We start from the raw sequence: 13735 nt of genomic DNA on the forward strand, positions 1-13735 counted from the left end.
ATCATACTGATGATGCTTTAGTCATTGGTTAACAAATGGCAGTGGGCTTTACACCTCACCTGAGACAGACCTTGATTTGCCACTTGGGTCACCAACAGAAGAAAGTGCCACATTTGTGGTGATGGTCCAGAGGGCAACTGAGGTACTAGAATTGCAGCTACTTTAAGTTGGGTTCAAAGAAATTGTTCTAAACGAGATTTTGCAACCTCAACCTGTGACGTCTGAGCCCTTTCTTACTTTTAACGATGCCCTGACTGATTCTTTGTTGGCCACTTGGTTGAAGCCATGTTTTTGCCTGTCTGTGAATAGGCAGGTGGCCGACATCACAGCCTGGTATGTTTAGACTCGGATTTCCTCACCAAGCACATCTAAAGAGTCTTATTGTACTGGCCTCGACCAGTAAGATATACCCAAACTCCCTTCCTACCACTCTTCTGGATAGGAAATCCAAGAGGATTGATACTTTAGCAAGTGTATGTTTTATTTTGCCCCTTTAGCACTGTTGTTTGTTTTTATGGGCCTCTACACGCATGCCCTTTAAGACATGGGCAACACAATCTTGCTGGTGCTCCTTGGAATGCCTTAGGGCCTCTTTAGCCCAGATGATCCATGATGAGCACGACGTGGCCAAACATGTTATCTGCGCAAATCTGGATACTCTGGACTGTCGGATGAGGGCAATAGGTACTAGTGTTGTCATTTGTTACTATGCGTAGATGCGTTCCACAGGTTTTTCGGGTGCTAAAGAGGCCTCCTTCATGGATATGCCTTTTGGTGGCGAGAAGAGGGACTCTGCTTTGAAATGCTTTAATAACAGTAGAACTATGACACTCTTCTTCTTGGGGCTGTTCAACCCTGGCAAACATTTCCTGCATCAATTCAGACCATTTAGAGGCTATTAGGGCTGGCGTGTAGTCAGACTTCCCAACCAGTGATGCAGCAGATACCCAGTCCTTTTGAGTATGTGGAATTGGGTCTGACTGGCAGCTTGGGGCCAACAAAAGGCATCAGTCCTTCAGCTTTCTTTTCCCCTGCTGCAACAGAAACCAGGCCACTTTAGTTTGCTCTTAGTGTTGCATGCCCAACTGGTGGGGGCCGGATTCAACATTTTCTCCCAGGTTGGCGACCCATCACATCTGACAGGATGGTCTTACAGATCAGTCCAAATGTCTATGCCCTGCCTTTTCTTACTGCCCCACTCTCTATTCCACCAGAAATAGGGTGAATTTCAGACAAGCAGTTGTCCATTCTGTAACAGGAGGTGTGTTGTTGCTCTCTAAGGATGTGAGTGAGAGGATCCAGACTCGAAAGAGGAGGGAGGTGTTACTCTTACAGTTTCCTCATTCCGAGCCTTATTTTCATATACCCATCCTTCAGTCCCACAGATGCTATCTGTGGTCTAAAGTAGGCCAGGAGCATTTTCAGTTTGCAGTGTTCCCCTTTGACCTCAGCAGCACCCCTCAGGTGTTTGTGAAAGCAGTGGTCTCTGCCCTTCTCCAGAGGTCACAATACCAGTATCCCCATACATCCACAAATGGCTGTTGAAAGCAGCTTGCCACAGTCAGTCGTAGACCCCTTCCGGATGACTGTGAATCTCTTGACATCATTGAGGTTCACTATCTACAAGCCAAAGTTTCACCTGAGTCCTTAAGAGAGGCTTCCATTCATTGGCGCAATCTTGGACACAGTGGAGATCAGGACCTCCTCCACAATGAACCCAGGACATTGGGGCTATGATCCAGATGTTTCAGAATTAGGCCTGGATCAAGGTGAAGCAGCTCTGAGGGTTTTTTGGATTCTTGGCCTCCTGCTCTCTCCTCATCAGCAATGCCCGGTGGCACATATATTCATGTTCTGCAGTGGAATTGTGTGTTCCATTGTACCCAGCATCAAGGCAATCTGGTCAATGTCTTCCAGGTCTCAGAGACACCTTGAGATTTGTTGTGTTGGCTGTGTGAATCCAGTTAGTTCAGTGGCAGGCCTCTCGCTCTTCTCCATGCAAAACAGCTAGTGGTGATAGAGGCATCCATGCTGGGCTACGAAGGTCATCTGGGGGAGGTGGAGATCAGGAGACACAGGTCTCGGGCGGAGGGCTGGTTCCTCATCAGTTTGCTGAAGTTGTGAGCCATTCCTCTGGACCTGAAAACCTTCTTGCCTTCCATCAAGAGGAAACTGGTACAGATTCTCATAGACAACACCACTGTTATGTGGTACTGCAACAAACAGGGCGGAGTAAGGTCCTGGCTCCTGTGTCAGGAGGTTCTGCGCTTCTGGAGGTAGTTAGAACCTCAGGGCAGTTTCCTGACTGCAAATCACCAAGCAGGCTCCCTGAATGCCAAAGAGGGTGAATGGAGCAGGCATTGTCTGGAAGATCACAAGTGGCACATACATTACAAGGTTGCACAGGCCTCTCCAACAGTGGGGTGAACATCGGGCAGATCTTTTTGCCACAGTTGAGAACGTGAAACATTGAACATTTTGCACATTAGAGTCTCCGTAAAAACACTTGACTGGAATGGAATATGGTATTCTTATACTCCTTCCCTCTCCTGCCCAGATTTATGAAAAACATCAGGAATGCGAGGACATCCATTCTCAGCAAAGCAAAAGGGCAGGGTTCTTCAACCGAAACTGCCAGTCACCACCTTTGTGCATGGAGATTAGGCTGTGGTATCTGACTTCATTTGATGTGCCATCCTCAGTTTTGGATGTCATCCTTGCTGCCTCCCATGAAATCCATTTACGCTGAACAATGGGACAAATTTGTGACCAGGTGTTGCGTTCACAAGACTGACCAATACAAGCAAGGCTGTTGGATGTCATTATATCTTTAGCCCAGCAACAGCTTGGAGTCGGCACTATAAAGGGTATTTGTTGATCCTTTTATGTTTGCTTGACTAACTTTCTTTGTTGAAATCTTCTGTTCTGGTGAGATTTATTAAAGGTTTGGCACATGTTCTCTCCCAAGCAGTTTTTTTTATTCCACAGTGGGACCTGGACTTGGTCTTGATGTCTGTCATGTGTACAGCTTCAGGCTGATGCATAGCTGGTTGCTCCATTTCTTGACCTTAAAGACCATCTTCCTCGTTGTCTGTATGTCAATTCATCACAAGTGAAGTTTTAGTACTACTTCCCTATACCACCTTTTCCCAGATAAGTTGGTGTTGAGGACTCAGGCAGCATTCTTATCAAAAGTAGTGACTTCCTTCTACTTTGGACAGCCCATCACTCTGCTGGGATTCTTTGCTTCCCTTGACGCTCAAAAGAGGAGGAGAAACTCCATTGACTGGACACGAAAAGGGATTTAAGTGGATTGTACCAAGAAACATCAAGTGGATGATCAGCTTTTTGTTTGGTCCTCTGGAGCAAACAAAGGGAAGGCTGCAGAGGACCATATCAAGGTGCTATGCACTGGCCACGAAGCACCACCTGGAAGGTCTGAGGGTCTATTCAACCAGGGCTTAGGCTGCTGCCAGTGCATGTGTAGTAACGTTTAAGGAGGGAGAGCACTCCGGTAAATAAAGCAAAAGATTTTTGCAGAGTTTTGAGAGAATATAGACCAACGGTGCTACAGTTATGTAGAAGTTTGTCCTCTTCTACTGCGCAGGAGTGGATACTTCTAAGCACAGATTCCTCTCCTTAGAATAGATACTAAAGCAGTACCTACCCAGGTGGAGGGTCTGTGTAGTGGGCTCAGACCATAACGTCTTCCAGGACTAAGAGAGCAAAATGCCCTTCGCACCAGACCTGGCTGTCGAGGCTGTAGCGCTTTTTAGAATTATGCAATGATGCCACGTCAAAGTCTGGCAAATGTCAAGGACTGGCACTACACATGCACTGAAATACAAATACTGACAGGGTGAGAGCCTGTATATAACTGTGCACTGTTCACAAAGTGTCTAGTCTGACACTATATCATCTTTTGAAATCATGTTGTACTTTTAATTTTCAAAGATACAACCATCACATTATCTGAAATGTATCACGTTTTGTGCAAAGCAGCAGAAATGTGTAAACAAACTGTTTCAATAAACAATTCAGTTAGTATTTACATGAAGAAAAAAATCTCATTCAAAAATAATGTATAATATACTGACAATCACATGATACAAACATATAGTTGTACATAAACAGATTCATAACAACAGAAGTGTCAATGCCCAATGCATTTCGGAACCAGCCGGTTCCTTCGTCAGGGGCCAATCTGAAAAATACAAGATAAACCATTTTCTAATGAATAATAGTATTGTGGCTCAATCTCATCTATTCTGATGGTGTACAAACATAACTCTGTAAGTTACCTGTATGAATGTTCTGTTTGATACTCTCTGAAAGAGACAATGTACTGATGTGAACAACAGCTAAGACAGGATGATGTACGTGAATAAGGGCGGTGAGCGACTGAGAGACTCAAGCTTACCTGAAATAATGGAAACTCGTGTCTCTGAAAAGATCGAATGCCGGGCTACATTGAGCAAGTGTTTTGAACAAAAACTCGAAATATATAGCTTACGTGAAATAATGTTGAAAAAGGTGAAGAGAAGAAGAAGCTTACCTCAAAGAGGAGGTGCGTGAAATGCTGGGGAAAAATAAGCAAAGCGAAGAGTAAGAGTGTGTTTCGGCTGGGATAAAATAGTATTCAGCTGCAACGAGGAAACGTGAAGAAACCCTTACCTGATGAAGAGTGAACGTGGATAGAATGGTGAGCAAGGGAAAATAACTACTAGAATCAAGGTATTATGAACAAAAGGGGAGTACTGGTGATATGTGTATGTGTAACCCAATATATCGATTCCCTTGCTCACCATTCTATCCACGTTCACTCTTCATTATTCTCCGGATTGCACCCTCACACCCATATGCTGATTTGTTTCTTATCGTTCCAAGATGCCGCTCATTTGGACTCTATTGGTATAATTTTTCCTTCGAGTCCCTCCCCTTGGTCTATTTCATCCCCCCTACTTCTTTACTCGTTTCTCTCCCTTAGCTTCCTTTATTCGCAACATAGTCCATTGCGCTTTTGTTTATATTACCAACATCGTCCGTTTTCTTTCCATTTATCAACATAGTGTTTAAACCTTTTTCTTCTCTACTGTTTTGCTTTTCATCATTTTTTAGATTTTGAATTTCTTAAGCTTTATGCATCTACAGATCCACCAGCACGTTTGCTTGTTACCGCTCCAAGATGGCGCCTATTTTTTAGCTCGCTTGATGTACTCGTTTAACTCCGAGTCCCTCGTTCTTGTTTAGTATTTCCGGTTTCCTTCCGGCCTTTGCACTAGAAATAGTCGCTACGATTATTGTCTCTTACTCGCTTCTACTGTGTGGAGCTCGGTGGTTTCTCTCATCCTCGGTCTTTTCATCAGGTAAGGGTTTCTTCACGTTTCCTCGTTGCAGCTGAATACTATTTTATCCCAGCCGAAACACACTCTTACTCTTCGCTTTGCTTATTTTTCCCCAGCATTTCACGCACCTCCTCTTTGAGGTAAGCTTCTTCTTCTCTTCACCTTTTTCAACATTATTTCACGTAAGCTATATATTTCGAGTTTTTGTTCAAAACACTTGCTCAATGTAGCCCGGCATTCGATCTTTTCAGAGACACGAGTTTCCATTATTTCAGGTAAGCTTGAGTCTCTCAGTCGCTCACCGCCCTTATTCACGTACATCATCCTGTCTTAGCTGTTGTTCACATCAGTACATTGTCTCTTTCAGAGAGTATCAAACAGAACATTCATACAGGTAACTTACAGAGTTATGTTTGTACACCATCAGAATAGATGAGATTGAGCCACAATACTATTATTCATTAGAAAATGGTTTATCTTGTATTTTTCAGATTGGCCCCTGACGAAGGAACCGGCTGGTTCCGAAATGCATTGGGCATTGACACTTCTGTTGTTATGAATCTGTTTATGTACAACTATATGTTTGTATCATGTGATTGTCAGTATATTATACATTATTTTTGAATGAGATTTTTTTCTTCATGTAAATACTAACTGAATTGTTTATTGAAACAGTTTGTTTACACATTTCTGCTGCTTTGCACAAAACGTGATACATTTCAGATAATGTGATGGTTGTATCTTTGAAAATTAAAAGTACAACATGATTTCAAAAGATGATATAGTGTCAGACTAGACACTTTGTGAACAGTGCACAGTTATATACAGGCTCTCACCCTGTCAGTATTTGTATTTCAGTGCATGTGTAGTGCCAGTCCTTGACATTTGCCAGACTTTGACGTGGCATCATTGCATAATTCCAAAAAGCGCTACAGCCTCGACAGCCAGGTCTGGTGTGAAGGGCATTTTGCTCTCTTAGTCCTGGAAGACGTTATGGTCTGAGCCCACTACACAGACCCTCCACCTGGGTAGGTACTGCTTTAGTATCTATTCTAAGGAGAGGAATCTGTGCTTAGAAGTATCCATTTACCTTTAGTAACACTGTTCCTGGTGGATACTCTATTTAACCACAGATTCCTCACTGCCCTACCATCTCTTCACTCTGTGAAGTGGCCTCTTTTTAACATCTAAAAAAGTTGCAAGTTAATACTCTGTGCACTGTTACCACCAATTGTTCATGTTCCACGGCTGAGGTTGTGGTAATGGAAAAGACAAGAAACTGACATAATCTGCAGGTGTGGTGACTATATGCCGCTCCGATCCGTCAGTTCCGGGGCGCTGTGGAGTCAGCACTGAGATGTACTATGCCGCTTTGTGGCAAGCAGGAGCACTACTATGGGGTTTTACTGTATCAGGTATGGCGCCTGTTGCTCTGTCTTCAGGCACTGAGTACTGATCTGACCAGGAAGCTGCAAAACCAATTGTTTAAGCAAGCATGGATACACATGCTGAATGACATGCTCAGATTCACATAGATGTGGGCACAATACCCACACGTCCACCATTTCCCTTGCTTAAGGCATTAACAGTGTTTTATACTTAAAGCTTATAGTTGCACATAGGAGAGGGCGGTGGGGCTGCAGTCATAAGGCATGGAGGAAGTGACAGACCCATGCAGCCCCAGTGGAGCCTGAGACCATGTGCCCTTTCAGAAGTGTGGGAGAACAAGAGCTTTAGAAGGCATTTAGCGGTGTTATTATAAAAAAAGATGTGTTATCGTATATTCTTTCTTCCTGAACTGAAGGAGTGATGGGGCAAGACTACATTGTGTAGTGATGTTGTTCAGGGCCTGGGTGCTTAGTTTGAGAACACTAGCCTCTAGATTCTTTCTTTCTGCAGTATCTCATTTCTAAACTGCTGATGTCATAGCTTCTCATGGCGCATTGACATTTGTATAAAACTACACTGAACTCTAAAACAAATGACTAGCTAGAATTAGCTATTAACCTCTAAATATGCCTTTTTCTGCATCCCACAATTTAGCACAATGCCTCAGACACCCATTGAAATTCTTTAATGCAGTGAGTTGTGTTATCTGTTTTTGTGTCTTTAATATCACTAAATTAGCCTCTTTTTGGAAATAGGAACTACCTCGAGAAGCAAGGCGTTTTGCCAAAGTGGACAGAAGCTGGGTCCGAATGATGCGAGCTGCATTTAACACCAAAAATGTGGTGCAGGTAAGAGCCACTGCTGCTCCAATAAATGATGACTCATTATGATGAAGGCATCCAGTTTGCTAAAAGGTTCCCCTTGCTAAGAAAAGCCTCTACTACTTAAAGGTAAAGTGATTTTCAGCAATGGAAGCCTAACTTGGCAGTTGGGGATATAATGGTGCTAGGCAAATCTGTCACTCAGTAGAGCCTGGTTGTAAAAGACCTATTGTGGGCTTACCAAAAACTTACAGGACCTTACAGCCCACTCGTTGGTTACCATTGGTTGGCTTTATTGTCGCTCTCATTTGCTTGCTTCTTCCTTTTTCCAGCTTGTCAATCACTCCCCTGGAGCATAACCTATTTACCATCTCTGAATGGCTGACTTCTAGCCTTCCACGGCTCACTTTTAGGGAACTACTGTTTACATTTCGTTTATGTACCTTGTGAGAATGCATTTGTTTTCCAGTACTCTCCCTCTTATGCTTTTTTACTCGCCAACTTCCCACACCCTTCTTTATGTTGCTGTCTCTCTCATGTTTCAATCACTCTCTTGTTTGCTTTTCTCTGCGTATTTCCACATACAACGTGGCAATGCATGTGAGCAGAGGGAGTATCTGAACTTATTATTCTGCCTCGGCAGGTGGAAAAAAGGAGCAACAAGACCAATTTATTTGTGCCTGATGCTCCACAGGAGCACCAAGTGGAAATAAACATCTCTTTTCCCCCTTTCTGGGGTGAGGGACTCAGAGTCTGGACACTGACAATGCAGCTGGTGGTAAACTGTGTCCTTGGCTTTAATCACTTGGGCATTATGAATGTGCCCTCTACATCTATAGCATTACTTTAAAAGGCTCTATGGATGTAAAAGACATATCTATGCAGCCAGTCTCAGGAAAAGCCTTAGAGGCCTTCTCCTGGTACCAGATATGTGAGTTACCATTTTTTAGGGAGAAGTGAGGGAATGCTGGATGGTTTAACTTTGCCATTTGTCACACATTCAAGAGTTTTCTGTCACATAAATGTGAGGAAACTGTGCGTGTTTTACTGAAGGTTTGACATATTTAGGGGAGTCTAGGTTTAAAACAATGGTGGGATGCATACAAGCCACACTCCTCTGGATTCACCTGTGTTTCTAATTTCCCAAAGTGTCTTCTTTTGATTGAATTCCTTGGGTGCTGGTCGATCTCGGGCTCAGACTTTGCAGTTGTCCCTTGTGGGTTTTTGACATTTATTCTTGTAAATCAAGCTAGTTGTCTTGACCATTTCCTGTCTACTACAGTGCCCCCCCCAAACACACGTGCTGACTGCTTTTATTGCAAGACGAATGGGAAAACTGGATGGTAGACCTTATATAATCTTCTGTAAATTCATGAGATTCCCTTCACGTGAATGGGACGAAACTGTGTTTTACACAGCATTTGACTCTTCTGGGGAAATTGGGTAAGAGAGTGATGGGAACCATGCAGGCCACACCACTCTGGATTCCATTTACCCTCTAGCTTTCCAATATGTTTTGGGTTCCTGAGTCCCTGCGACCCCGGGCCAAACACTGCAACCTTCCCACATGAGCTTTTGACGCCCATTTCTAGTGCAGAGAATCACACCAGGCATGTTTAGGATATTTGGTACGATAGGCCCATCCACATATGTAGGACACCTTTTAAATCAAGAGCAACAAAGGAACATTGGATAGTAGAACTTTAGGGGCAAATACACATGAAGAAAAGGTGGGTTTTACTGACATTTTCAGATTCACAGCAGGAAAAGTGGCTATCAATCCAAGTCACATCACCATGGATTCCCCATGGTTTCTAGATACCTGGACTTAATAGAGGTTATTGGCAGTCAGCTGACCGTGGGCATAAATACTGCTGCCATAGCCTTTTAAATATTTAACCTTTTTCAGTACGTCTGATTCCCTTGACATTTTTTCATCATTTCTTGGCCCATGTGATAGTTGTAGGCCGTAGAAAAGATCTCATAGCCTGTCCGTACGTCTGGAAAGAGATAGCCCCCAAAATAGGCCACCAGAGGGATTGTGTGACTTCTAGAGTCATCCTGTCAGTCTCCAGGAACCCTAGAATAGTTCCTCCACACCATTCTTTTCTCTCTGCTGGGGTCCTAGCCCTTCACAGCTTCATGATTTTCACCAGAGCTTGACTCCATACCTCTTTAGATCAAGGTGAAGCAGCAGGATTTGCCTGGGGGCTATTTCAAAAGTCCATGCATGCTGTACTGAAGACACCCACTTAGCTCTAAGAGCAGCATACATGCTGCACCATTTCTGCTCTTCTCTTCAGTTGGACAGCATATTGAGAGGACAACCTAGCATGTTGTTTGCAGCAGAAGAGCCCTCAGTCTTCACTGTCACCTTAAACTCCTTAAAGCAGGATCACCTTGTGCTTTAGGTAGTGTTTATCAGAGTTCACTCCATACTCATTTATCTAGGATATTATCCTGGAGTTTCGCTGGAGTTATATGGTTTTAGATTTTGCCAGTCATGTTGCCAGACCAACCCCAATAATGTTATTTTATACGTAGCGCACATTTGCATAGAAGAATTTCAATAACCTTACATTTATATATCATCAGGGATTAACCTGTTGCTAAGTACCCTGAATTTTGTCAAAAAACAAAACTGCGTCCTGCGGCTTTATATAGTGAGCTGCCCAGGATCACACTCTGGAGGATTCACAAAAGTGGATATTTCTTTTTTTATTAACACATTTGTATTGCCTTTTTGGTAACAGTACAATAACTCACATTCTGAAACAACTGGAGGCCCCAATCAGTTGCATAGATCAATAAAAACAGTGCCATATTAAAACATAGTTTCACAGTAGAAAGAGTAAACATCATTACTACAACATCAGTTGCCTCACAATGGGCCCAAGCCCGCAGCTCCATAACATTGAGCCCATATCTTGACATGTTTAGCAGGACATCCTTTTGCCTCATATACCAGCCTCTCCTGCTGGGCACACCAATCTACCCCCATCTCCACTATGATAAAGTTGATGATTCAGACACCTTCCAACGGGATGCTATAACTTGCTTGGCCACCATAAGGACGGTACCCAACAAGGCTCAATCCGCCTGTGTACCCCCCACACCATCCAACACTCCCAATAGGATCAGCAAAGTGGAGAGTTCAATCTCCATCTTCAGTATTACAGAGAGCTGCACAATCACTGCCTTCCAGCATCGTGTTATTATGGGACAGCACCACACAATGTGGAAGAAATCCGCTGGGGCTTGAGAACAGCAGTAGCAGGCGGGGCTAGCAAGGAGACCTGCTTTACACAACCTGTCGGGGGTGAGATATGCACTGTGTAAATGGTGCAGATCAGGGCATATAAATTCTCCCTACTTCCACGGATAGAGTAATTTCACAGATACACGCACATACACTCACCATACTCTTGGGCCCATTTCACTGACATACACTCATATTACTCTATCAGTACCTACCATGAGAGAGGAAACCTTCTAAACACCCTGCATCTACAACAAGGCCGATAAAACCTAATTGACACTGTCTTGAGTCATGATTTAAACAATAATAATCACAATAGAGTACTCAATAATTGACAAGAAATAATCACCAACACTGTATTTAAAATTATGATTCTTTATCTAAAATTAGTTCAAATAGAAAGGCAATCAAAATAAAATCATTATTCTCATGGTTACCTATTCTAGCTAAATGTCATAAATGGGTCAGGACAGGTCTCTTAGTAGAAGTCTCCCAAGTCGCCGTCCTCACAGCATCGATCCTCACCAACGCAAGTTCGGAAAGAAGTGGCCTCAAAAAATCCCAAATGCAATGACCACAGACCCTCTCTAGTCTAGTATATTTATAATAAAAATTACAAAATAAAGCAACATAAAATGTTCTGAGTTTCCGTTGAGCCGCTGAGCAGAGCGAGCAGGAAAGGATGTAGCATCGCTACATTTGGAAAATCTCCGCTCAGAAAAAATCACAAAAATAAAAAGACGGAAGAAGGAACTCAAGTTTACAAATGTTTCTTTCGAAGCCGCTCTTCCTTGATATCTCTAACAGAGCCACCGCAGCATTGTCATTGTTCATTGTGACCTTATCCTCGTCCAAGGCACTTGGACTTACGCCCAGAACTGCTGTCCTCACGGAAAACTTTTAAACCAGGCGAAGACTGTGGTCAGGTGACTCTCGACCATGTTCAGCAAGGCCTTCTCATCAGAATTCGATCACTCGAATACAGGCTGTAAACGGTAGCCATCTTGTTTTAGGCCAAAATGAACCATCTTAATCGAAAGAAATACAAATAACGTTACTACATCATCGCAATGATTAAACAGTGTTAATTCCCACTAATACCCTTATGTGTATGTAATTAACTAGCCATCTGCAACATATTTAAGCATTAGTACACGTTATTTCAAAAGCGTTTTGTGCTTTAAAACAAACAACACTTAGCAACATTCATTTAATAAAACCTGCACATTATTATTAAGCAACATGTATGCTTTCCCACGTAATTTCTCTTGTTAATCAGGTTGGTTAATTCGAATTTTCACACAAGACAAATAATTAATAATTATGAATTAGTATTTTTTAATCACGACTTATAGACAAAACTGGAGCTTAAAAAACCCGATAAATTTTCAACAGAAAACTCTGCTCCAGCAATCCCCCCTTTGGTGATATTATCACCAAATAAACAACCCAAAAACAAAAATTTAGTCAAATTTAGTCCCATTTTAGGAGAAATTGGAAATGTCTTTTTCTTTTTCACAACACTACACACCAGACTCCCTTTCATCATCCCTCTTGGTCTCCAAGTAAACACTCTCCCTCAATTCTTCTAATTCTATTTCTTGTGGATCTCTTTTTGAACTCTTATTTCTCTTTTCAATATTTCTTTTGATTAATTTCTTTTTCCCTCCCCTGTTTTTACAACACAAACACCCCAATCTTAGTATCAATAGAGCAACAATTACACAGGTCAAAGGAAACAATATCTTACCTATAATAGTACTACCTATTTTTGCAATAAAACTCTTAACAGCAACTATTTTATTAGCTATTTTGGTCCAGATACTTTCAGCTTCCAGTGGTACTAATTCTTCATGCAAATCAGTAATATTTTTGATATAGACCTTCAGGTCCTTACTTTCGTCAGGAATGTAAGTGCAACAATGTTGAACTTTCAGCATTCCACAAACTCCACCCTCCTTGGCCAATAGAATATCAAGGGCAAGTCGATTTTGCATAGACATGGCACGTACGGCAATCATCTCCGTATTCACCAAAAGAAACCCTCCAGCGGTATTTGTCGATAAGCGATCCACCACTGTTGACAATTTCCGAATTCCATATGCATTTAAAGAAATTCCCACTGCTGGAATTAAAGCTCCAAAAATATCACCAACTATTTCTGACCAAGTTTCTCTCTTAAATCGTGTTAGTAAATTAATATGTTCTACATCTTCTATTCTATCTATATGAAAGATCTTTGGAAAGACCAGGCCCACATAACACGTACCATACCAATGGTCAGGCAACCTGTAATAAGCCTTGTTCCCACAAACATAATACACTCCTGAGAAAACTGGATCCTCTCCTCCTTTAAAACCCCATCCTGTCGCAATGAAGTATGTATCATGACACTCACTAGTCCCAACAAAATATGTATCATATTGGGATTTCTTCCTTGTAATGCATAGTTTACCCTTCTGTGGTGCATCTAGAGCTAACGGTGGACTAGCCCCATTCCTCAACTCTTTCCCCATCTCAATGTCCCAAATTGTCTCACTCACTTTGTATTTCCCTGCCTTTTCATGCATGCTCATTCTCCTTTCCTCTACCATGTTTAGGAAAGCCTTCTCCTCTTCTTTCAAGCTGCAAGTCAAATTATTCTTAAAAATGTAATCTAATGTTAATTCTTCTTTCTCAATAAAAATCTCACCAAAAATGTTAGCTTCTTTAGCTGGATTCAGCCTTTTGTTCATAGGCAATTGCCCAAAAATATTATCTTTGTTAGACATCACATAATCTATTTTCCCCAACAAATAGAAAACACTACTCAACACACTACATGAAATTCCATACGTAGCTGGTAAATGGTGATAAGTAACACCCTCTGAAACAGATGCAGGTAACTGCATACATACATAGCAATCCCTTACTTCCATTGT

General features: G+C 42.2%; 1 protein-coding gene across 1 annotated transcript in view; it reads left to right on the forward strand.

Annotated features, from left to right (window-relative positions):
* The window catches only part of LOC146817397 (dynein axonemal heavy chain 5-like), a 1608734-nt gene that overhangs the window by 702796 nt on the left and 892203 nt on the right, over positions 1–13735 (forward strand). Inside the window, exon 37 of the mRNA XM_085609634.1 lies at positions 7490–7582. Within this exon, the coding sequence (XP_085465760.1) occupies positions 7490–7582 (93 nt within the window). The remainder of the gene's footprint in view (positions 1–7489; positions 7583–13735) is intronic.

Source organism: Triturus cristatus, chromosome 6 (genome assembly GCF_964204655.1).
Source record: "Triturus cristatus chromosome 6, aTriCri1.1, whole genome shotgun sequence".
Classification (NCBI taxonomy): domain Eukaryota; kingdom Metazoa; phylum Chordata; class Amphibia; order Caudata; family Salamandridae; genus Triturus; species Triturus cristatus.